This window comes from Thermobia domestica, chromosome 13, assembly GCF_964235325.1.
Source record: "Thermobia domestica chromosome 13, izTheDome1.hap1.1, whole genome shotgun sequence".
Lineage (NCBI taxonomy): Eukaryota > Metazoa > Arthropoda > Insecta > Zygentoma > Lepismatidae > Thermobia > Thermobia domestica.
In genome coordinates this window covers 192,044,776-192,069,398 of record NC_137466.1, presented here as the reverse complement: position 1 = coordinate 192,069,398, position 24,623 = coordinate 192,044,776, and the positions used below count along the sequence as shown (strand labels likewise).

Genomic DNA, 24,623 nt, shown 5'->3' with positions numbered 1-24,623 from the left:
TTATATGGTAAATATATCGCAGTTTATTTCGAACTTTTTATTTCGATACAAAAAAAAAAAGTTTTAACACAATAGAACAGATCAGGCAGAACATTCTACGAATTTCCTTACAATTTTTAAATCCTGCCTTTGCTTTTTTATATAAATTTGAATGTAACAACCCAAATTTAACGGAAATGTTTTGTTAAAAGTTGCGGAAGGAGTAGTCTTTGGTACAGGTTATACTTGAAATGTTCTGAGTACGAAATCATTGCAGAATTTGTATAGTTCTGAGTACGAAATCATTGCAGAATTTGTATGGTTCTGAGTACGAAATCATTGTAGAATTTGTATTGAACATTAAAAAATATTAACAATAATAATTAAAAGGATTACATTATATACTTATTTCAGATGGAGTTTTACAAATGCACTGGTATATTTTTAAGTGCAGTTTCCGCCGCGCACATTCTGACTTCAACAGTTCAATAGCGTTTCTCAACACTATCCCAAAGTGCTAATTCAGTCAGTTATCAACACTATTGTTTTAAAACAGCACACATTGTTCTCACAAAAACAAGTCCCCTTCTCCACGATTATTATTATTATTATAAGCTGTAACTTGTTCACTGAAATTTTGAGCTAAAACAACCAATGCACTCTGTAATACAACAATGGCCATGGTAAACTTATCTCCCATCATAATTGACAGTACAGAATTCTAAAGTAAAAAGTTGCTAATTTTTCACTCAAAATTTGGTGTAATTTATTTTTTTTGCTGATTTTATTGCTACTTTAGCTGTTTGCATAACATCTTTTACCCAACATAAAAGAAGGCATGCATTCAATTTTTTTCTACTATACAAATATGTGAGAACAAACAGTTGCATAGGTTATTTTATACAAAATTAGCAACAAGGAGCAAAAAGCAAACAGGAATTTCGATCCAAAGAAAAAAATAGTTCTATTAGCTGTCTTTGAGGATGCTAATCTAGTGTAGATGGGAGAGCCTGACAAGCTCATTAGCCATATCGTTTAATCGAACATGACAACACTTTGGTATTACCATAGGCAATTATTTGTCTGTCAAAACTAAAGATTATTTTTTTTGTTTCCTTAACGTGAATCACAGCACACTATACACGGTATGTGCTCGTAAAAGAAATGTCCATTATTATTTTTTTAATTATTCTTTTTACAGTCTCACCCATACGTCCCACGAACACACACTCAAACGCACGTATTACTTTTAAGCGGAGAAGAGATTGTTTCACGTCACTCCAGGTCAGGAAGATCTCCGTCATCCGAATCAGATTCTACGTCCAGATCACCGAAGCTTGGTTTATCATCCCCGGAACTTCCTAAACCACCCATCTGGCGCATCATCTAGCAAAAGAAAGGAAAACATACATGTTAAACTGACTTATAAATATGCAAAACTATTTCTACTTTTTTTCTCTTTAAAATACAACTTATCACAGGTACTTCCAAATAAAACCTTATTAACATACATAGTCGGTCCAGTTTGAAAGGTTACTTATTTTGGCTAATGAACCCCAGCACCATCTATGGAAAAGTATATGCACTACTTAGTGATACATTTACTATCTTCTATCAAAGTTGCAAAGCGACGGTCGATGTGTACGGATCTTGACTGACAGTACCTGCTGAACGTTGGTCGGAAAGAGAGCAATAGAGAACCGTAAGAACACGTTAACTGGTATGCAAAATTTCGTGATGGTCGGGAGTGCACTGAAGACTAGGGTAATCAGACGTAGGGTGATTTTCGCAGTCCAGTACTGTTTTTCATACAGCTATCCTGCGTGTTGAAAGACGACTAGAAAATCGAAAAATGTCTTTTTTTCTGTTGTCCTGAATTAACTTATTACCAATATTTTAATGTTTCATTCTTTATTCATATTTTGAATCACAGGCACACTTTTGCGGTGAATGATGAACCGCTGTATTTTTTACACCCCTCAAAAGATTCGGAAAGGAGAACAATCAACAAACTATGTAAGGTGGGAATGATTTCTACTTCAAGTTACGACAGTGATGCTAACCAACTTAAGTTAAAGTTCCCTCGTGCCTGTATGTGTATGTGCACTCCAAAAATCGATTAAGAAGAAGTATTTAGCCCTACACAAAGTTTCACTGTACGCTTATAAAAAATAAACCACTTTGTCATTCATCAAAACATTTGGAGTTGTGTTGAATTCCTTCAATGCTTTTGTTTGGTACTTTCCTTTCTAACAAAAATGAATGATTAACTTAATGTTAAATGAAATACGGACATGCGTATTACCGACGCAGTAAACTATCATATACTATTATATTTACGTCCTACTTGTCGCTTGTCAGAATCTGGTCACTCTACTGAACACTAACCACGACGAAGACTAGCAGCGACTGTACGAACTGACGAAAAAGTTTGGTGTAGGAGATTGTCTGCAAGGATGCTGTGGATCTGCAAGGCTGCCTTTACACTAGGATCATGTGAGCCGCTCAAAAAAGATCGTGATATCAAAATGACAGCACTGCTAGAGCCTAAAGAAACTGCAGCTTTAATCTGGGCGATAAATTGCAAAAAAATAAGATAGAACAATGTGGATCTATCCTATAAATCGATCAATACTAAAAGAATGTTCATTTTAGTCTGCTCCCAAACTGAGAAAAGATGAAGAAAATAAAAACTTCAGGATGTCTGTATTTTCGTTTGACGAACTGTACAATAGTATAAAATATACATTTCATCAGAGTAACACCAAAATGAGAAAATTTTCAACACCAATATACGCACACTATTCTCCATTCCAACTGAGTTGACGCTCCCATGTGAAGGACTCTCATAAGACGGCGTGTTAGTTTCTTCCCCACCAGCACCCCGTTCGAGCCAGCTACTGGCGGGGTATCTTCATAGCAGCTCAGAGCCGCGGCTCACTTGCACCGAAGCGCATGTGTGAAGGCCACCCAAGGGTAATCGAAGGTCTCTCTAGAATTCCGAACTCCACTGACCATCTCATTTTAACCGAAAGTACCAGCAAACGAAATGTTTGTGCACAGTTTCTGCTCCACACACACAGTACACAAACAAAATTATTACAAAGTGGAACACTACAGACACCCGAAACAACCAGCGATGTGCGCCCAGGATTCATGTCGAGCATTGTAATAATGACACATGGTGCTATCAGTACAAACCTTCCCGATGGCAGAACTTTCTTTGCCTTTCTGCGATGAACTTTTGTATCAAAAATTTTTTGCCGGAATTCTGCAACAAACAAACAAACAAAAAAATCTGCAGAAGAAACACTTGTGATTGTTAAAAAATACTCTTTACGCGACGTAAAAAACAGTTCAAACTATATTTATGCGAGTCGTCCGTGCATTTAAGACATCTACACATAGCAGGCATGTTTTTCTATTTTTCTGTTGGCTATATTTTTTTACTCTGACAATTTTTCTGCACAGGCGTTGCAAATTTTCTGCGATCGCATCGCAGATCGCGGCATGTTCTGCCATGAGGCAAACCACTTACAACGGGTCAGACTTTGGAATGGAAGGCTCAAGGCCCTCCAAAACTTAAAGAAAGTGCACATGTAGAAGAGCCAAATCAAAACTTTGCTGTTTTCTTCGATTCCAAAAGCATCATCTACAAAGAATTCACTCCAGAGGGTTACACTGTGAACATTGAGTACTACGTGAGGGTTTCGGAACAACTATTGGTCAGGATTCATAAGAGTTTGACCTGAATATCAGTAACAAGGCTCACGGTCGCATGACAATGACTCATGCACAAGAGTTGGGTGGTATGCAGTTTTGGTCAGAAAAGGGATTGCTAAACTCGATCATCCCCCAGATTTGGCTCCATGAGAATTCTGGCCATTTTCAAAATTGAAATTGGCGTTTCGACACTATTCCAACCATCCAAAATGGTTCGATCGCGATTTTGGAGGCAATTCAGAAAACAGGAATATCTAAGACTGCTTCATCAAGCGCTCCAATACAAGTAATGATCCATGAGGTGTCTATTTTGAATAAACGATACTGTAGCCTATTAGCATAGGCGGCGCCACAGTGGGTACAGCTGCACCCACATAAACTTCGATTTTCAGATTTCCTACAATCATCCTTTCTATTTTGTTTCTTATGTTTGGATATATTTGAGTAACTTCTTAAGTCTCTCATAAGTTACTTGCTATCATATCGTTTTTTTCTACTTTTCTCTCTCTCTCTCAGTAAATCTTAGGAATTACGGTATTTTTGAGATCTTAAGGCTCAATAGTGCAGAGCGCTCTGGCAATAATGTTAGGATGTTTTGTTCCATCCTAGCCTGCAGCCACATTACCAAAATCTTGGCGCCGCCTACGCGTATCAGTCCAAAACGTCTTTTCTTTCATTCCTCGTAAGTCATCTTTCCCACTTAACAGATTGTGTATATCTAGAATTAATACTTCGGACCGGAGAAATACTGAAAAACTGAAATCCAAAAACACGTACCAAAAATTATAATAATGTACTGTTACTTATATAGTACATTCAATACTAGTTTTCACAATGACTTGCTTCGGCAATCCTTGTCGCCATTCTTGGCAGATCTGGGTAACCACATGAAATTCTTGTTATTTCTTACATGTCTCTTGCAAGATCTACATTACATTAATATATATATATATAACGATTTAGAACAACCGCTTAACAGGGAGTTTCATTAATTTTATCAAGTACTTTTCAGTAATCAAGACAATCCTAGAAACTAGTTTTACATTACATTTGTTTTCACAATGTTTTGATGTAAAGTGTTTGCAGTAACAGGAAAAAAATATTTCAAGAAGGCTGTTAGAGTACAAAAGGATTTTATTAGAAAGTGATTCAAGTTAATTTTTCAACTTGGCACATTCACTTTTGTATAATGCCAGATGACATTCTAACAATCGTTTTATATGAGTTACCCATTACTATCGAGGAAGGCGACAGATTACTGAAATAATGCAGTACATTCGCAATACTTTAAACAAGTAATAAATAAATTCTTTTTACAAATAATACAATTATGTGTCAAATTACGTCTTTAAATGAACTGTTATTCAATAAGGAAAATGCACCGAGACTTGGTGCAAACATTGACCACGGCAACATGGATCAATAAGTATAGAACTTTAATAGTACAACTTATTCACGCACAAGATCTAGTTGAAATCTACATAATCTTGCTTCTTTAGGACAAGTTCTTTCTTTCGTTTCGCAAGTGTTCAAAAGCATCATTATGAATTTATGGCTTCATTTACAACACTTTAAAGTATCAATATAAGAATATAGTGTACAAACTTTACCCGTAATTGAGGGACTTGACCTTCACTTACGCTTAACTTGGAGCTTTGCTTTTTTTTCTTTCTCTTTCGTTCTTTCTTCGTGAAATGACACTCATGTCTTTAGCAGTATGAATACAGGGGTTGATTCGTTTATACCGAGCCGTATTTGAATGCGCCACTTACCTAGGAAATGTCGTGTTTCCACCATCGGTTGTTCCCGATATGTAGGCCAGCTCTACTCACTATTGCCGGCATTGGGGTTTCTCTTGTAGGAAACCGCGATGCAATTGACCATGGGTATTGCATCCCACTCCTCTTTACACGCTTTCCACAGGCCGGAGACGGTGCGGATTAAACGACGGGACAGGTGCAGTTTGAGGAGTCCGAAAGCACAATAGTCCATTGGGCTGGCATCTGGACTCTTTGCCAGGAATGCCAGAAAACAAAAATGCCGAAATTCCAGTTTCCTGTTTCATACGGCGATAGAATTCCATCGATGTTTTCGCCGTATAGTTAGTTGCCTTGTCTTGGTGCAGTTCAACATGCTTTACGTTTTGCCCGTACAATGTTGGTATATTTTAGTCAGTACATGAGTCTGTTAGTATGCAGTATTGATTTTGTAGTCTCACTCCACCTTTCGGGGACTCAAGTTCGCCACTGTGCGAGAAACCAGCTACAATCATAAACCCTTGGGAAACTCTGCGTACAGCCGAAGAACGCGTTTCGGCCCTCGGCATCAAAAGGTCTGTTCATAATGGCACAAATTTTACCACAGTCTATGAGGTAAATCCAAACCTCATCAAGGGTAACAAACTTCCACCAACCTCGCAAGAAATGACTTTTATACATCTCCTGGAGTTTCTTTTTCACTCAGCCACATAACGCAGTTTCAGGGCGTCATACTGCTCTTGAACAACCGTGATGCGTAAATCCCTGTGAATAGCGCGGTTGTTTATCGCTTGCGATGTTCGACATTTGCTGGCCATCGCACACTGTGTATGGGGATTTTCAGACTGCCATATGCTGAACCAAACCCAATAGTGGCAGGTACTCTTTACGGGAGGCCGGCTTTTAGCTGTTCGCGTCGGTGTGGTGGGCCCTGGACTATACCGAATAATTCCATATAATACGATTCACAGTGGCGCAACCTACACGGAAATTAGGCACTTTACACATCCCTACAATGCATTGCGCAGTGAACTTAGCGTCGGAAAGGGCTACAATGAACCCCTCCTAAAATCTGTTGTTTCACGGTATCAGAATATGCTCGACCTCACTGCTTTACTACATTGACTAACGAGATACTGTTGCTTAACTCGTAGCAATCTCACGACGATAAGTTGCTAATGCGTGGTACAGTGACATGTTGATTTCGGCTCAGTATAAATGAAAGAACCTCTGTATTCTCTGTATTTAAGACTGCGATGACAATCACCATTCTTGATGCATCCACTAGACAGTACGATTTGGTACACCAACAAATTGATCAACTTTATTCACGCTGACTATGGTCATGCTCTGAACACGATGGTTTCCACGGGTTACACCGGTATTGTGGCCTATACTGTGCACAGAAAATACAGTCAAATGAAATGGAAATCCTTAATTTAAACCCAGCAACTTCTTGGACTATAAGAACTGAAGAAACGAAATAATCACAAAAACGTGAAAAAATCCGACAAGAATCCAGACACAATGCAAAACTGCACTAAACAACTATTTTCGTATAGCAGAAATGCATATCCTACAGTATGTCTCGTACATGTTGGCTGCTGAGAGAACCCCATTCAATTTCCTCGGTTTGAACCTGAAGAGGCTCGAAACATATACATACGAGCCAAAGTATTAGAATTTCTTACTTTTAGTTACTAGAATATGACAGACATTTTAAGCAAAGATGAGTGGCCACGTTGGAACACAACTGTACGTACCAAATTAACAGTTACAGTAACTGCCCGGGTTCATTCTATTCAAATACACCACATGTTCCCGTAAAAACTTCTACCTCAACGTTCTACGTAATAAAATGAAAAATTAATATACAAATATCTAATAACTTTCAGAACAATACTTACATCTTCCAGTTCTTGTGGATTTCCAAATTCATCATCGCTATCGTCCTCGTCTTTCCATTTATTGAAATCCACTTTGAGCCAATGATATTTCTTTCTGTCTCTTAATAGATGTGGCCAGTAAGGACCTTCTTTCTTTTTCTTCAGGATAAATTCAATGTTTCGGTCCCTAACAAAATATTTTGAATTCTGAAACGAGATGATACGACATATTATTAATTAAAAACTACAAGCTTTAGTCTGGAGTACACAATATATACCAACCATATTGGATTACTAGTAGCTGAAATAATTTACGATATTTAGGACACTTTAACGAATATCCACTTTCAAGGACCACAGAGACTTTAAAATTATATTATGCAGTAAAATCTTCACACTATTTTAGTTCAACATCAGTGGAACATTTAACTTAAACATGAATTACCGTATTAAAAAAAGAAAGAAAAAAAAACTTTCGTGGGGCTCCACAATGCTATAAGTTTCCCCATAAAATTGTTTATGTGGAGAGTACACTTACCACAATAATAATTATCCAATTCTAAATTTGTTATTTTTATCTTGCGGATACTAGAAAGTATTAATATCCACCAGAAATAACTTCTGATGTGGTGTTCTACATCCATGAAACATCTTGAAAAAATGTATTCCATACGTTTTACTTGTCAATATCTTTCTTTCCTCTTTTAGAAAACATGCATCCTCTCATGCAGAAGAAATTTGTAACAAGTTATTGAAAACCCACCGCAGGCACTACTTACATCAACAGTCAGCCCATTGGCTACTGTACAAGGCTAATATTTGGAAGAATTTCTTTCGTAGGACATTACTAATTTGTAATCGTGTAAGTGATCATAATGATGAAACACAGACTTTATATCAATACGATGAAAGAACGGTTATAAGTTGCGTACCTTACAAAAATGATTAAATCTCAAAGAAGCAAACACTTAGATAGGAATTCTTTAGTTTCCACAATTATCGACAAAAATTCAACGTATTCTTGCAAAGCACATCATACCTGCTTCCGATAATAATAATAATAATAAAGAGGAAATAGGCGTACAAAACGGTACAAAACTGGCACTAAACGATGAGAAAGAAATTACTTCGCAATTCGACAGTGGCGGAGCAGTAGGTCATTTTAGTCCCACCTTGAAAACCCATTTCGACCCACTTCCAATGACACACAAAACGTGGAAATAGGTGCACAAAACGGTACAAAACAGGCACTATACGATGCGAACGAAACGACCTCAAAATTCGATAGTCGCGTAACAATGGGACATTTTTATCCCACATTGAAGGCCCATTCTGGCCCACTTCCGATGATGCAGAAAACGTGGAAACGATCGCACAAAACGGTACGAAACAGGCTCTAAATGATGAGAGTTTAACAACCTCGAAATTCGGTAGTGGTGGAAGTGAGCGTTTTCATCCCACTTCGGAGGCCCATTTTGACCTACTTCCGCTGACGCACAAACCGGCAGAAAACAGGCACTAAACGATGCGAAAGAAACGAACTCCAAATTCGATAGTGGCGGAACAGAGGTCATTTTCGTCCCAGATTGGAGGCTCAATTTGATCCACTTCCGGTGACGCAGCTCATTTTGATCCACTTCCAGTGACGTACAAAATGTGGAAATATACAAAATAGGCACTAAACGAGGCGAAAGAAACGACCTCGAAATTCGATACTGCCGAAACAGCATTAAACTTGTTCCGCCATATTTGTAGGCCCATTTTAATCCACTTCCGATGACGCACAAAATGGCACAAAACGACGTGAAAGAAACCACCTCGAAATTCGTTGGTAGCGGAACAAGTTGATGATGCCGTTTTTATCCTTGTTACCGTACCACTGAAGACGGAATTAGCTTGTTATTACGGTATGTCTGGAGAATATTTAGTTTTACCACGGGATCATATATATATATATATATATATATATATATATATATATATATATTTTATTTTATTTTTTTTTTTTTTTGTCAACGTGTTCCCTGAGTTTGTATAGGTGACAAACTGTCTTGAAAATCTTACATTTTACCCGCAAAATGATTAGAACTCTTCCACCAAAGTATACTATATGAATTTGAAAAATGGCAATCAGATTACAGAGCAAGAGAAAGAGATTGGGAGTGGGTGCATTAAACTGCACATTCCTTTTTTTTTTTCACCCATTAATATATAAAATTTAGTAATAAGTGTGCCATGAAAGTAAGACAGAAAATAGGATAAAACTCAGTTACATAGTGAGTTTTGCCGAAACTGTGCGGCAAGCGTAAACAAAGGCCCAAGTTAGTAAATAAAAGTAGTCAAATACTTATCGGGATCGTGAATTGAACTGGAAGTGCGTTGAGTGACGACAGGGTAGAAACACACAGGAAGAAACAAGAAGTGAGTTAAGAATAAACACTAGGACAATCAACAATGCACGTAGGGCATGGACGTGACCAAGAAACAACTTGAAAGATCGTTTGGTGATCATCTCCATGCAGGGCTGGTAAGTGGTGGTACGGCAAAGCCAGTTCGTAACTGAGCATGATAAGGACATTCTACAAACAGATATTGAATTAGCTGTCTAGCTCCACAGGCCGCACACACTGGTGGGTCTTCGCTACGAAGTCAAATTAAAATTCATTCATCCTGTCGAGATCATCTTGAGTAGGTGGGGCAGACATCAAGCGCAGATTTAAAGTAATTTACTGTTAACAGCCTGGCTCCATTCGAGCTGCTAGCTTGCACTGATGAGAATGAACAGTGAATAGTGAACGTAGATCCGTGCTGGATATGGGAAGATGTCACTCTCTTCCTTCATGGACAGAAACTTCATTGTCTGCCTCTTCATTACCAGCTATCCCAACATGGCTCGGAACCCAGCAGAGTTGTGCCTCGCACCTCCGTCCAATCAATGTATGACATAAGGAGGATTTCCTGGACGAAAGGATGTTTACTATAGACATCAAGGAGGCTACTTAGAGCATTTGCAAGTCCTAACAGATTAAGATCCTGCTATATGACATGCAGAGACATAACGTAAAGTTTGCAAAATTGCAACTAGTTCAGGAGTGAATACTAAATAAAAGGCGTACAATTTAAAATCACAAGTACATGTAGTTGTAAAAATGGCACATCCGATATAGAACCATCAGTAAAAAAATATAGAATATTTTGAAACTGCTGTAAGAGGGAGCAAAACTTGAAATTCGTGAGGGCTAGCTGGTGCTTGGCTTCTTATATTAGGCCAGATGGAAACAAAATAACTGGATGAAGTATCTTCTACTGGGGTGTAGGTAGAAACCCAACTTTATAAAAGAAAGTTCGACATCATCATTTAAAAGTTCCAAAACACTGATTCCAAAAGGCCTGGTACATCGGGGGTCGTGCTTGATAATACTGGAAGAGATCTCCAGCTTCCAGTGAAAAAGATGGATGAAAAAACAGATTAGGGAAATGTGTTATACGGCGGTCTTTTTTTCACCTGCCAATGTCTAGAAGTCAGTAACAAGTATTCCATGAAAGAAAATATACGAGAAAACATGCAAACACTGATAAAAGCACTAGAGCAAAATTACCAATACAGTAGTAGGGTATTAATTTTCTTTCGTCGGGGCTATGCGGCAAGATTAAAGAAAGGCCTTAGTATGAAACTGGAAACGAAAAAGTGAGTTCAGTCGGTAAAGTGGAGCACGTAATTAAGTCTGTATATTAAGTAACTTATTACAAGTAAACGGCCATGTGTTCTAACGTTTTCCAAAATTACAATTTCCAGAAGGAAGTAAGGGTTCTGATGGATTTTCATCACCTCACTTTGATTAATAGGCGTTATACTAAGAGGGTAGAAAAGTTCAAGTTTTCTCCATAAACCTGTCCTCCCCGTAGCGATCTGATTTGATCTCATTTTTAGTTTAACGTTCCTTTCAGCAACGCAGCTCTATGAAGCGTGAACCTATAGCTTGACGTGGAATCCGAACCACATGAGCCCCGCCGGGAATCGAACCTGGGTCTCCCATGCCAAAGGCACGTACGCTAACCGCTTAGCCACGAGGGAGCTCTTCTTCCTGTAGTGCAGAACCTTCTAATACATGAAGAGTCTAAAATAACCAAATAAAATCAATACTACCACAAGTCCAGCAATGATTATATTTTTCGAGTATATTTTGGCATAAAAGCTGTTTTGCATATTGTTTTAATTAATTGAACTAAAATTTTGTTAATATACTTTTAGGAAAGATCGGCGGTGTTTCTAAGATTGTCACGTGTTGTTACCATTAAAGATGCCAAATATTTTAAAAGTTTTGAACATTTAAAATGTTGATTTTTGGAGAGTATTATGTGAATATATGACGTTTACTTTGCTTTCAAGGTTCACTTTTTGAAACTAGAATATATTTAAATACATTCAATAAATGGTGGGAAATCTAATACCACTTACAGTTGCCACCAATGTAAGGGGCGAAAACAAATTCGATGTCAGATTATCCATGATACATAGAGCAAAAATACAGAAAACAGTCTACGGCCCCTAAAAAATATCAAATGAAGACTAAAAGAACAGGTCGGATTTTAGATTAACTCACTGAAAAAACTGGAAGAAAGGATACTAAGAACGGAAGAAAGGATACTAAAAACGGAAGATATTAATTAGATCAGTCTGTTCACCGTGAATCCAGGTAATTTTATGTACAGGACAAGGTTCTCCAAGAGTGTAAAGAAGAGTCAAACAAAAACAATAAATGTAAAGAGTATAGTTTTGAGTGACGACATAGAATAGATACGAACACAATTCAACAATATCAGATGCAAGTTATTAGGAAGTGATTAAGTGTTTACTATTTAATGTAAAGGTGTGCGTATATAGAATACCTGCGGGTATTTCTTTCGTTATAGGGCTACAACGATTTTCTGGCGATTTCTAGCCTACATTTCAACATCACCAGTCTATAGCCACAGAGGGGCCGAAAAATATAGTGAAGTAAAATTCTAAATATGAACGATAGTCTGAGGTACAAGGTAAAATTTTGATTCCGAATAATGCAGCCTATAGCAAGCATTAACACTTGAAAGTAACAACATTAAGAATTTTCTTAAAAACTAATGGAATATTATACCAACATTATTAACCTTAAAGTATTCCTGTGAGTCAGTCAGCTTAGTTTTCAATATATCGAGCACATTTATCGAGGACTCATCTTCAGGATCATTTAACAAGTTGGGCACATGCTAAGGTTCTATACTTTAGTGGAAATAAAGTAACTGTAAAAACTATTGGATACGAACTGGAGCTAAAATACTCTTATTCCACACTACAATTATTATATTTATTTATGACTGAATAGTGCACTATTACCTAATCAATTTCTCAACTACCTACGTTAAACGTGACATAAGCTTGTTAAATAATCCTGAATATGAATATTCGATGAATGTGCCCGAAATATTAATCATTAACCTACAATATTGTATTATCATATACCATGCACAAAATAAATGTCTCTACCTCTGGATCAATTTCTTGATAAAATTCTATTGTTACTTCATGTTTCTTCTTTTCCGTTCCTCCTATACCGCGAAAATACAGCTTTTCAGGTTCAAGTTTAATATCAGGGTCTTTACAGTCCTCTAGGCAAACAGTAAGAAACAACACAGAGTTTCGTTGCGCCCACATTACGGGCGGTGGAAGTAGCCTGGAAGAGAAAATAATATTAATAATTAAAGGTCAAAATCATAATCAAAATACGGTTCAAAGTAAAAAGCAATACAGGCGGAGGAAGGAGCTACACGTACAGTTACTTACAAATGGAAAAAATAGCCTTACGGCAGTTTTATTTACTTTATATTTGAAGCCCATTAGACATTTTTTAAATCACCTGGACGCCACCGTTACAGTTGTTCTATCGGTGTATGTCGACAGTAAGAATACTGGTACTGTACATGACGTATCTATTTTAAAAAGAACAATAAAAGTAAACAAATTTGCGTTACCACTAGAGATGTACCGATATATCGGTATCGGTAATATCGGCCACTTTTGGGAATATGACACCAATATTTACCGATACACAAATTGACACCAATATTTACCGATACAATCGATTTGTTCATGCATGTGTACGCCTTTGATTTGCACTACTCGTACTCAGCTGCTATTTTTAGCCCTTCGATGCCAAAATAGTGGGGGAGAAAAGCCAAAGGTCCTCAGTCAGTATCATGGGCGCCCGACGAAAATTTTCTAGGAGGGGTCCATTCCATGCAAGGATCTTATAAAATAGAGGATGTGCCCTTACAACAAAATCTTGAAGCCATACGTCACAGTTTCGCCACCCCTACTCTGCTCACTCCACCCAATAGGATTGCAATGTTTTGAGCCAACAATCATAGCGGAAACAAAAGTAGCCAATCAGATTATAGTGGAAACGAGAGTAGCCAATCAGACGTGCCGATGCAGGGTTGTTTTTTGGCTTCATCGATTTAATAGGATGACGATACATATGGGCAGATCCTCCATTTATAACATCCTTGATTCCATGGTTGCTATATTACGTCTGATATTTAATATACGTGGTTGTTAATTTGCATATACATTTACGTAAGCCGATATCCTTACTATCTCACTCTACTCTACCAATTCGGGCGCCCATAGTCAGGATAGCAGACCAGTAATTTGAATCCCAAACGAGACAGAGATTTCGATTCAGAAGAAAATGCTATGGAAGTAACCCACAAGACGCTCACTTTGTCATTATTTTCTCCTACTTACTGGTTAACACAATTAGTTCTAAAGTTAATAAATAGTTTTACAGTTTTCGACTTCGCTTAAATAACCCTTAATTTTTTTTTTATTTATTTATTTATTTTCTATGGTCTACCTAGCAATATTTCTTCTCTAACTTCCGTAATGTCCAAGTCTCTGAATCATAAAGTCCAATGCTCCAAATATAACAAACGAAGACGTTTTAAAACTGATAGGAGAGACGAGGACGCTTCCAGCCATCATCCTTCGTAGAAAAGCCAATTGGATTGGACACATCTTGCGAAAAAATTGTCTTCCTCATACAGTCAAAGAAGGAAAGATGAAAGGAAAGCGAGGAATAGGAAGAACACAAGTGATTGATGATTTGAAAAACAGAAGAAAATATTGGGAGTCAAAAGAGGAAGCTGAAAATCGAGAAACATGGAAGAAACATTTCCAGGTTCAAACTGAAAATTAAGAAAAGAGAAGAAAAAACATCACTAGTCCCAGGACCGGCCAAAAGGCAGAATACTTAATAATAATAATAAAATTATAATACATAGCAATACCTGGTTCAGCACGCATAATTTTGTAAACAACAAAAATCTGTAACGCTAGTGTCCGTTTGCATTATATGTATGTAATAGAGACTAGTAAATACAATGTAACTATCAAAGTACATTATCACTAAATAACAATCACTGACTCTTAGAATTAAGTTTACACTATATAAGTATTTGCTGCTGTTTAGTTCATTTTACGTGAGCTGGATTAAATTTACAGGAAATATATTTTTTGTGTGGAACCTAATATGAAATTCTACTTTTTGTTTTTCTATGTTAAATTTTGGCCTTATATCTAATATACGCTATTGCAATGTTGATCATTTCATTATTCTGAAAATTCCTGATAATATATATAAGAAATGTGTCCAAAGTATCGGTACCGGCCTCTTTAGTATCGGTACATCCCTAGTCAACACATGCACGAAGGAAGAAGGTATAGGTTAACTCAATCATATTAGGCAACCATAAAGCATAAAAAAGCAGTAAAAGCATAATGGAATTTTTCCCCTATGGTTGGTACCATATCTTGGTACCATTTTTCACCACTTTACATATTCAAATTTGCTAATTTTACAGCATAATTTACAGAAATAAAGCATAAAGCATAAAGCATAATGCTCAAAGCTTCTTATTTCAGAATCTGTACATGTGTACATCAAAGAAAAATATGTTAATATATTTTGTGCCAAAGAAAAAATTATCAACAAAGGTGTTATCAATGCCACAAACAATGGAAAGTTCGAATTCGTCCTCTCTTCGCACCTTCCGCTCAGAAGGATTTTTTTGGTTTCCTCACTTTGTATTAAAAGGCAGGCAAAGCTGGTTGTGCTTATTCCAAGATGTCAAAATCAAGAGTTTACGCAACCTCAGAGAGTAAGAGAATTCTCAACTGACCATTTCAAAGTACAAGGCAGTAATCTACTTTGTACTGTTTGTTCTGAATTCATTAAATAGGAGAAGTCTACTGTGCAGCTACATGTTTCTTCTTGGAAACATCGCTTAGGGCGGGGAGATTTGCTTAGTGGTTTTCAAATCCCCTAGGTTTTTTCATTTAGGTTTTTAAAGTTGGAGAGATTTGGCTTGTGTGTGTCAAGAAAAGCCGAGGTTTTTACCCCCTTGGTTTTGGTAAAAAACACCAGCAAAACACCAGTGGTTTTTCGTCTGGAGAGTTAAATATCTCTGGGTTTTTAAAAATGGAGATATTTGGTCTACAGTGAAAAAACCCAAGGTTTAAATACCTAGCACTTTACTGGGGGGGAATTTATCCTACTGGTAGGAGTGTTTTTTCAGACGGAATAATTTCCTGTAATCAACCTGAACGAAATAGACCACATCGATTATGTGGGTGACGTTATTGAGAACCAGCCACACCAAAGAAATTATACAATACGTGGCAGAGTAGATCCTTTGGCAGTCTACAGTAATGAAGAATTTGGAGATCGTTTTGGCTATAACAAAGAAACTTTCCGAGCATTAATGCATTTGATTGAAGAAGATCTACACAAACCAGTACGTAAGCATGACTGCTCCGCAGATTTACAGGATTGATTACATTACGCATTCTCCGCACAGGCACTTTTCAACGAGTTGATGGTGATTTGGTAAATGTGCATCGCACAACTGCAGGAAAAATATTTCACAGTGTAGTTGCAATTATAACTAGAAGGCGGCCCCAGTTCATAAACATGCCTGCAGGAACAGAAGTGCCTGCAGTGAAATTGAAGTTCTATGAGGACTCTCAATTCCCTGGTGCCATTGGAGCAATTCATTGCACGCATATTCCAGTTCTGTCACCCTCTGGTTCAACTGCAGAGTTGTACAGAAACAGGAAAGAGGTACATAGTATCAATACACAGCTAATTTGTGATTCTAATATAAAAATATTAAATATCGTTGCACTTTGGCCTGGCTCACACATGATTTAACAGTTTGGAGGAACTGTTCCCTGAGAGTCATAGCCGAAGAAAGAAACCTTCCTGGATTATTAATAACTGACCGTGGTTATGCTTGTATATACAAGCTACATGTTCACGCCTATTCCAAATCCTAAAAACACTGCAGAAGAAAGATAAAACCATGCTCACAGGAAAGCAAGAAACGTTCGCTGGGTTCTATTCGATTAGACAGAGAGGGAAAATAATACTTTTCAGTCACATGTACAGCAAGTCGGTGGATTTCAAGAAAAACCCTGGGTATTTCACCCCACGGTTGATAATGAGCAAATCTCTTCACTGAAAAACCCCGGGTTTTCGCAAAAATACCTCGGGGGCAAATACCTAGTGTTTTACTAAAAACCAGAGGTTATTTTCCCCATAGCAAATCTCCCCGCCCTTAAGGAAAACTACACAAAATAATGCAGTATTTATTGATGTAATTTTAGTGGGAAAAATGGTTTGTTCGGATAATCGAACTGTACATGTTTATTTGCCATGCGCGGAGCGGCACGCCTCAACTCTAAGCTGGCGCAGCTGTTGCTGTGAACAGCTTTGATACTGCCGCTACTTCTACAGCCAGTGCCAAACCAACAGAAGTGTGATGATTGTTGAAACACAGCGACTGGCGGCTTGGCCGGTCAGCAGCGCCTTATGAAGGCCCCATTAGAAGCAATGTTCCGCCAGCGGTGGTTCAGTGCGGCGACTACTGTGGGAAACTTGGTTTGGGAGTGAGGGGGATGATGGACGGTAGGGTGGGAGAGTAACAGGTGCGAGCGAGTACACAGTTCGGTTAAGCGGTCGTTCGGTTGACCGACGTTCGGATAATCGACGCTCTACTGTAGTTTTATATATATTTATAATAGATATGCTTAAAAATGAAGTATAATTCAAGGAACAGGATATTAAGGCATAATTTAGGACAACGCATAATAAAGCATATAGTTGGTTGCCATATATATAGTGTCCCAGGAGGAAAGGGCAGTACTTTGAGAAATGGTAGTGATTCCAAGTAAATAGGTTCATATGAACATTAGTCATAATCTCAACGATTTGAGAGCTACAGGTTGCGAACCATTTTTGACTTATGTTGCGCGTATTGTTCATCCTGTAATTATTCTACAGAGGTGGGACATAAGGATTTGAAAGGTAATGGAATGACCTTTCCAAAAGTATGCAGCATGTGGCAGTGATGTCTTTGAAAAGGGGATTATTGAGGGAAAGTTAGGATTATGTAAGAGAATTTGATGGAAACACTGATGCCTAAACTTCGCTCAATAACCTCCCTTCCAAAGACACCACTGTCACATGTTGCATACCGTTGGAAAGGCAATTAAATCACTTATCAAATCCGCTGTCTCACCTCTAGAATAACAGGATAGAGTAATAGGTAACATGAAGTCAAATATGCAGCGCCGTAACTTAGATTCTTTTCTGAGGGGGCAAGCATTAATACGTGTATCCACCCCCTAGAAAAGTTGTGTTCCTAATTCTTGGGCCCCCATCTTTCTCTTATTTTTTATGAGCCCCCCCAGAGCCCGTGGGCCCTTCCGCACGGCAAGATCTGCGGGGTCTTTAGTTACACCCCAGGGCAGTTCCGTACATGACAAATTAATTAAGGTGACAATATTGACAAATCTCAAAGCAATACGAATAAATATTATTCCTACAACCCCTAATGGTAGACATATTTTACTGCAATGGGCCCATTACTCACTTTTGTTTTATTTACCTTTTGTGTACTGCTTTGTTTATGTAATTTAGCGAACTTCTTTCATGCTTCATTTATAATTTCATGTTCGTATCGTGTATGGAGTAAGAAAATTTTGTCTTACAATGAGCCCCACTAGAACGGCGGAGAGCTTCCCTTGGGGGGGAGGCAGTTGCCCGTCCTGCCCTACAGAAGTTCACAACCTGTAGCTCTCAAACCATTGAGATTAGGACCCATGTTCATATGAACTTTTTTGCTTCGAATCACCCATACTACCATTTTCCGAAGTATTGCCCCTTCCTCTTGGACACTTTGTATATATAAAACACACATTAATTACATGTACTGTTATTTCGAACTTGGTATATACAATTGTAATTTAGCTCTATACGACTATTATCTTCTGTGAACAAGGGCTCCTGGTCTCACGCACGAGAGGGCTAAAAAATACATGCTAACTTAGTTGTCATCTTATGATTTACAGGAAGCATGAAGGAAAAAAAAATTACAATAAATTTTGTGGAAAAGAACAAGAAAGTAGCAGACGCGTATCTGCACGAATTTCGCGGACACAAATCATGACGGTGTAAACGAAGTGTTTTATAGCTACTACGCCACACTATAAGCAGTCTTAACGCATTATAAACACGTTGACACCATAGCCGTGAAAAGTGAGCAGTGAAGCAACGATTTCAAAGGGAACAGTCTTAATTAATACTGACTTACATTTCGAATAATTCGCACTTCTTCGGAATTTCTTGTGGAAATGGAATTTCTAGATTTAAATCCCATGCTTTTATCATATGGCTGTGGCTTATAACGAGAATGCTTATAAAAGAATCTGAGAATGAGACCGTGGGCAGAAAAAGGAGAACTACGAGAAAGATCACGGACACAATGCATGAGAATAAAAGATAATAAACGTTATCAGTGTAGGGTGAATTAGGGAAAAAAATTCTGAACCATATGACTTTGCGTATTGATGCGATACTAGGTAAACAGACAAAACAGTATAAAATGGCAGTGTTTTAAACCCGTCTCATTAAACCTGGGACGTGATGGTGCAGTAATGGAGGGAAATACAGATTGTAGAGCGGAAACTATTAAGAGGGAGTTGCATCCGAACCAAATGTGGCCACAAGCAAAAGTTTGGATGTTATCCATTTTATGGGAACACACATTTGTAAAATCCTTAGAAGAAATATGCTGTCTGATTTCACAATAGGATAGTACAAGTAATCAAAATATATCGGAATATTATCTCTTACATGTACAATAAGGTAGAATACGAAATGGAAAGTATGCTCTTTACCACGTAGTACTCTGCAAGAAAGACATGAAGTTAAGTGCTATATGAAGGCGTGTAAAAAGTGAACACTTAAGTGTTGCATAGCTGTGCCACACAGAAGGCATACGTTTTATGCCATATAAAGCGTTTTTCCACTAACATCTTTTACAAGTATATACTCACCATCGCTAACGCGCCTGCTCCATACAGAGGCACCCTCTTGCTACCTGCTCTGGGACAGCAGTTGTGCGTCCCTTGCAGTAATCGTTGGTCGGGTGGTGCGTTACAAGAGTGAAATGAGGCGCGCCGTTTAATATCGTATTTCAGATTTGAAGAATATTTTTAATGGTGAATGTTATATTCGATGGGGTATTTTCTGAGGAGACATGTCAACAGGAATTCAGTTGTTATAAGCGACTGCTGGAGAGGTTACTCTGGGTTGGAGATTGCAAGTAGACTCATTTAACTGTTAATCATTCGTTGTTGTTGTTGTGTTTGAGTTTAACGTCCCGTTCAGCAGCGAGGCTATATGAGACGTGGACCTACTGATTAACGTGGAATTTCGTAGAACCTGATAGGGAGTGTACACGGAAAACACTGAAAATTTGTGGTATCACTTGAACCGCAATTTAAGTCTGAACATGGTTCTGAACGCGTGATTTTGCAGTTATGTCAGTGAGAAGTATGTAATATTTATCAGGCATGCAGATAAATTGTATTCATCTTTATATATTTTTAGGCATGTGCCGTAGTTAATTTTGTTTTTAGCATGTCCTCAAATGTATTTTTATAATTTTTATATAAAGTAGTAATTGATGTTGGGTTAGAGGGGCCTGTCCCCTCCCTTCAAATGAATAAAAATTCATGTTTTAATGCACTTGCTTCTGACACGAGATTACTTGCTAGTTTTAGGTTTCTATGAATTTTGTTCTAAAACTTGCTGAAGTTTCGGAATATGGTGGTTCCTGGTGTAATATTTTCGTTTATTATTCTAAACACTGAGTATTCGAAATGATGAAAATTTTACGACTACTCTAAGATTGGAAATTAAGATAGAAGTAAATTTATCGTTACTACATAAAGCAATGTTTAAAATATTTAGAGACAGAATGACAGTAGGAACCACTATGATTCCTAACTCGAACACAGAAGGAACTGTTGCGAGGAATGATTACCGTTATAATCGGAATCATTGAACGAATCACAAATAGCTAAACAAATTAGCTTTAAAAAGGTCAAGGATTGTTTTCCTTATTTCTGAATACTGCGTAGTTTGCAACACTGAACAGTGGGAAGGTACCGTACTAATTCTGCGCAGTAACACAAGAAAGCTGAATATATATATATATATATATATATATATATATATATATATATATATATATATATATATATATATATATATATATATAGTGAAGACCAAAAGAAGAACGAAAATAAGAAATATTCGTGAACAACAGTTTGGAGTGAATGACACATAAAAAAGAATTAATTCTAGATAAGGTTTATTAAAATAATAATAAATAAATAGTAATACAACATTGAAAACAGATTCATGTGGGTCTAATCCGGGGCCACCATTTATCCAGAATTAGCCGAATGGTCGTGTATTTATTACCAAAATATAAACCGGCATTACTCGACCTGACGGTTCTACCATTGATACATGTCTTACATTTTCAGGTTAGGTCAAAGCTACTTCTTTTAGCAGAGCGTACAGTAAGTAAGGAGCTCCATTACTACTTGCAGATTGATTTCAGGAGAGGGCTTAGAATAAATTCAGTGTAGACGTATGGCATAAAAACTACAGTGCATAAAACACGAAAAAACTTGTACTAAGTTGCCTCTCAAAAGCACGAATGCTATCTAAAAGAGTCCGAGAAGGAGCGCACCAGGAGGGCCTGAGCGGAAGCGACGGGGTGCGTCCGTAGGGAGCAGGCGCGTCAGCGACGGATATACGCATAAATGAAGATGGTGCAAGAGAACACACACACAATACTGTCACTATCACTGAAAATTCATTTCAATATGCTGCGTCACAAAAAAAAAGGTTTTATATCGTATTTTACTTTTAAATTTGCATGTTGGTAGAACCGTCTGCTCGATAAAAAACGAAATGAAATCTTAAGTTTTACGTCCCACAATTATGATGATTAGACTGAAAGAGATGGTGAAAATGAGAAATAGTGGAATGAAGAAGGTGGGAGGAAACGAGAGAACCACGCACACGATGTTTACCCACCACAAAGTTCACTTGGCGCGATCTGCGATCGAACCAGGAACCCCATGCACCAAAGGTTAACGCTCTACCACTGAGCCACCGCAGCCACCTGTCTGCTCGAGTGAGCCCTATAAACCTAACGAAGGTTACAAGAGCTATATATCTCTTATTTTTAGTTTGGATCAAAGATCCACGGAGTATGTCCATAATTTAAGTATATGGGATAGGTAAATTCTAAACCTCGTCTAATTTAACTTCCACTGTAAGGGCACAGGTTACTACTAAGGAACATTAAATCATTTAAATACATGTATGTTAGTTTTTACTGTTTGGAGCTCGTGCGTGGTCAATGGAAAAAGTGCAAGTAACATTACTTTCATAAAACTGATACTCTTATGAACACGAAATATATATATCCAAACATATACATTCTTTAGACATGACATTGTTCTCAAAACACTAATTTACATTTATCAAGAAGTGGAAAAGAATGATCGATAAAGACTTGGGGAGTTACGCGATACAGCTCAGTACAGGGCACTATTTTCAAAAGAAAAAAGGTATATACGACGTTCTACAATCTTACTACGCATACAGATAGGTCATATATAATACCAGCAGAAAGTAAATCTATAGTTCGTATTTTATTCCTGCTTTCTTAAATGATACAAAAGCAACTTTCCCGTCTTCGTTCCTTCATTCTTGTTAAGTAGGTATTTAACATCTTATTTACCGTACACTATTCTTCCTTATTTAAAAATCCAAATCGATCGTACCGTTTTAGGGGATCATTAGCTTTCAAATTTAAGAAATCTAATATCCACGGCTCTTGAACTCGAGCAACCCTGAGATTCCTTGACCCACGCCGGTCAGCATGCAGGCTCCAAGAAACATGCCCATCCTGCGCAATAAAGACACAATTCATCTCTCATATTTGTGTGCCTAGTATTCTAAGTATGTATATGGTCATAACTAATTTAACAGTTACGGAAATGAGCAATATAACTGGGCGTTCAATAATCAATACAACACCGCACACAAGAACAAATAAAAGATGGCGGCACTCCAAACTGCATGGTCGCCTGTCGAAGCATCGAGAAGACTATGTATATTAAGATCGACAGCTAGCATACACCATTTTCTTTTTGTTATTTTGATGCAATACTCATAGTTCATTCTTCCCCACACTTGTAACTAAATGTAAATTCCATAATAAAATACTAATTACTGGATACTTACTGCTCATCACCAGACATCTTCCCTTTCCCTATAGCGGAAAACAAAACACTGTCTACCGCGTTGCGATATCGCGAGATGCTGAGATCGAGATTATTTAGAAATGAGGTAACAGACATGCGCGTAGTTGGAGCGGCAATCAGTTTCGTGTTGTGTCCAGTGAAAGAAGCGCCGCCGAATTATCCAAGAAAACTCAAAAACAAGTTCATAATTGATGGATGAACATATGTGATTTAATTCTATGTTACTCTTAAATTTATTTTTTCCTTTGAAGTGGCAGTGCTATAACTGTGTCCCCAGTGGTGTGTTACAGTGAATTTTTAAAATTATTTACAGTGTCAGTTTTTAAACACTGTTTTATTGTTATTATAAAATATTAAAAAGTTAAACCACACGACCAGAAAAAGAAAATAGTTGGAATATTTATACATCTTTTTTATCTGACGAAATTAAATCCATGTGATTGGATAACTGATTATTGTGTTTATAATGTTTTTATAAAAGCAACAAAATTTTAAAACGTAAATTCGAAATTTAAATCAAATCAGGCAGATCCAAGTGACTTTGCGGCAATGACGTCGCTATTTAAAGACACATTCTCGGTGAGTATAACTGACTAAAATATTTCTTTTCTTTTCCTTTTTTCTTTTTACTTTTTATCTTTTTTTTGCCACTTTATTTTTCTTTAGTGGATAATTGTGCTTCTATGCCGTATCCGTACAAACTAAAACCTGCTATATTATCTCTAAGTTTATGAGATGAGTGACCTGTATTTTACTTTTTAGGATATGAAAATTGTAGTTATTCAGGGGTCAAACAAAGTTTTAAAACAATTTTGTGGAAGTGGCTTGAGTTAGACCCTCGATTCCCTCTAAGTGTATGTTTATTTCCAAATTTCTTCACACTTTCATGAGGGGAGAAATTGTTCCCTCTAATACGTTGATATCGTGGTAGAAACCTGTTGAATCATAGTTTTAAACAGACTATTGGAGTATATTATTTTAGGTGAAAGAGCTTTGCCTTTCAGTAATCCGGAAGTCTGCGCGTTTTATGCGTATATCTTGATGAACTTAAAGGTATGTTCAACCAATATTCAGCCAACTGTCTCAGATTTAAATTGTACTTCCGGTTTCAACATACTACCGCGATATAAAGATAATATATGAAGTAGGCATGTACTCCATGCATCAAATTATATTCCCAACATATTATGCATTGGATTTCCGGCTAAGTAAGCTGCCTATAGGGCCACAACTCTGAGGGTCCGGAAAAGAAAAAATTGATTGAACAGCTCATCAGGGGTGTGTAGTGGCCTCCACCCATAAATTTCTTAGGGCCGCAAGATGAATAAATCCCTACAGATTAGATATCACATTCCAAGAGTAAAAATAACTAAATGATTATATTATTAAAAAAAAAATACATTTTGAATGGCTCGAGGGAACATCGCCAAATAATAACCAGTGGTGTATGAAAAGGGGTTTCGTCTTCAACAAAATATAAAATTCCATTTATATATATATATATATATATATATATATATATATATATATATATATATATATATA

General features: G+C 37.3%; 1 protein-coding gene across 2 annotated transcripts; it reads right to left on the bottom strand.

Annotated features, from left to right (window-relative positions):
• Positions 1–23,211, bottom strand: p23 (cytosolic prostaglandin E synthase). 2 transcript variants are annotated; one of them, XM_081737152.1, is made up of 4 exons: positions 23,059–23,211; positions 12,870–13,056; positions 7,367–7,552; positions 1–1,365 (listed from the first exon to the last, which is right to left on the bottom strand). In XM_081737152.1, exons 1-4 carry the CDS (start codon positions 23,172–23,174, stop codon positions 1,255–1,257), a joined length of 600 nt encoding a protein of 199 aa, XP_081593278.1. In that variant the 5' UTR covers positions 23,175–23,211; the 3' UTR covers positions 1–1,254. The 2 variants fall into 2 exon arrangements, with proteins under 2 accessions (XP_081593278.1, XP_081593277.1); XM_081737151.1 differs by lacking the exon at positions 23,059–23,211 and adding an exon at positions 22,596–22,843.
• Between the last annotated feature and the right edge of the window lie 1,412 nt (positions 23,212–24,623).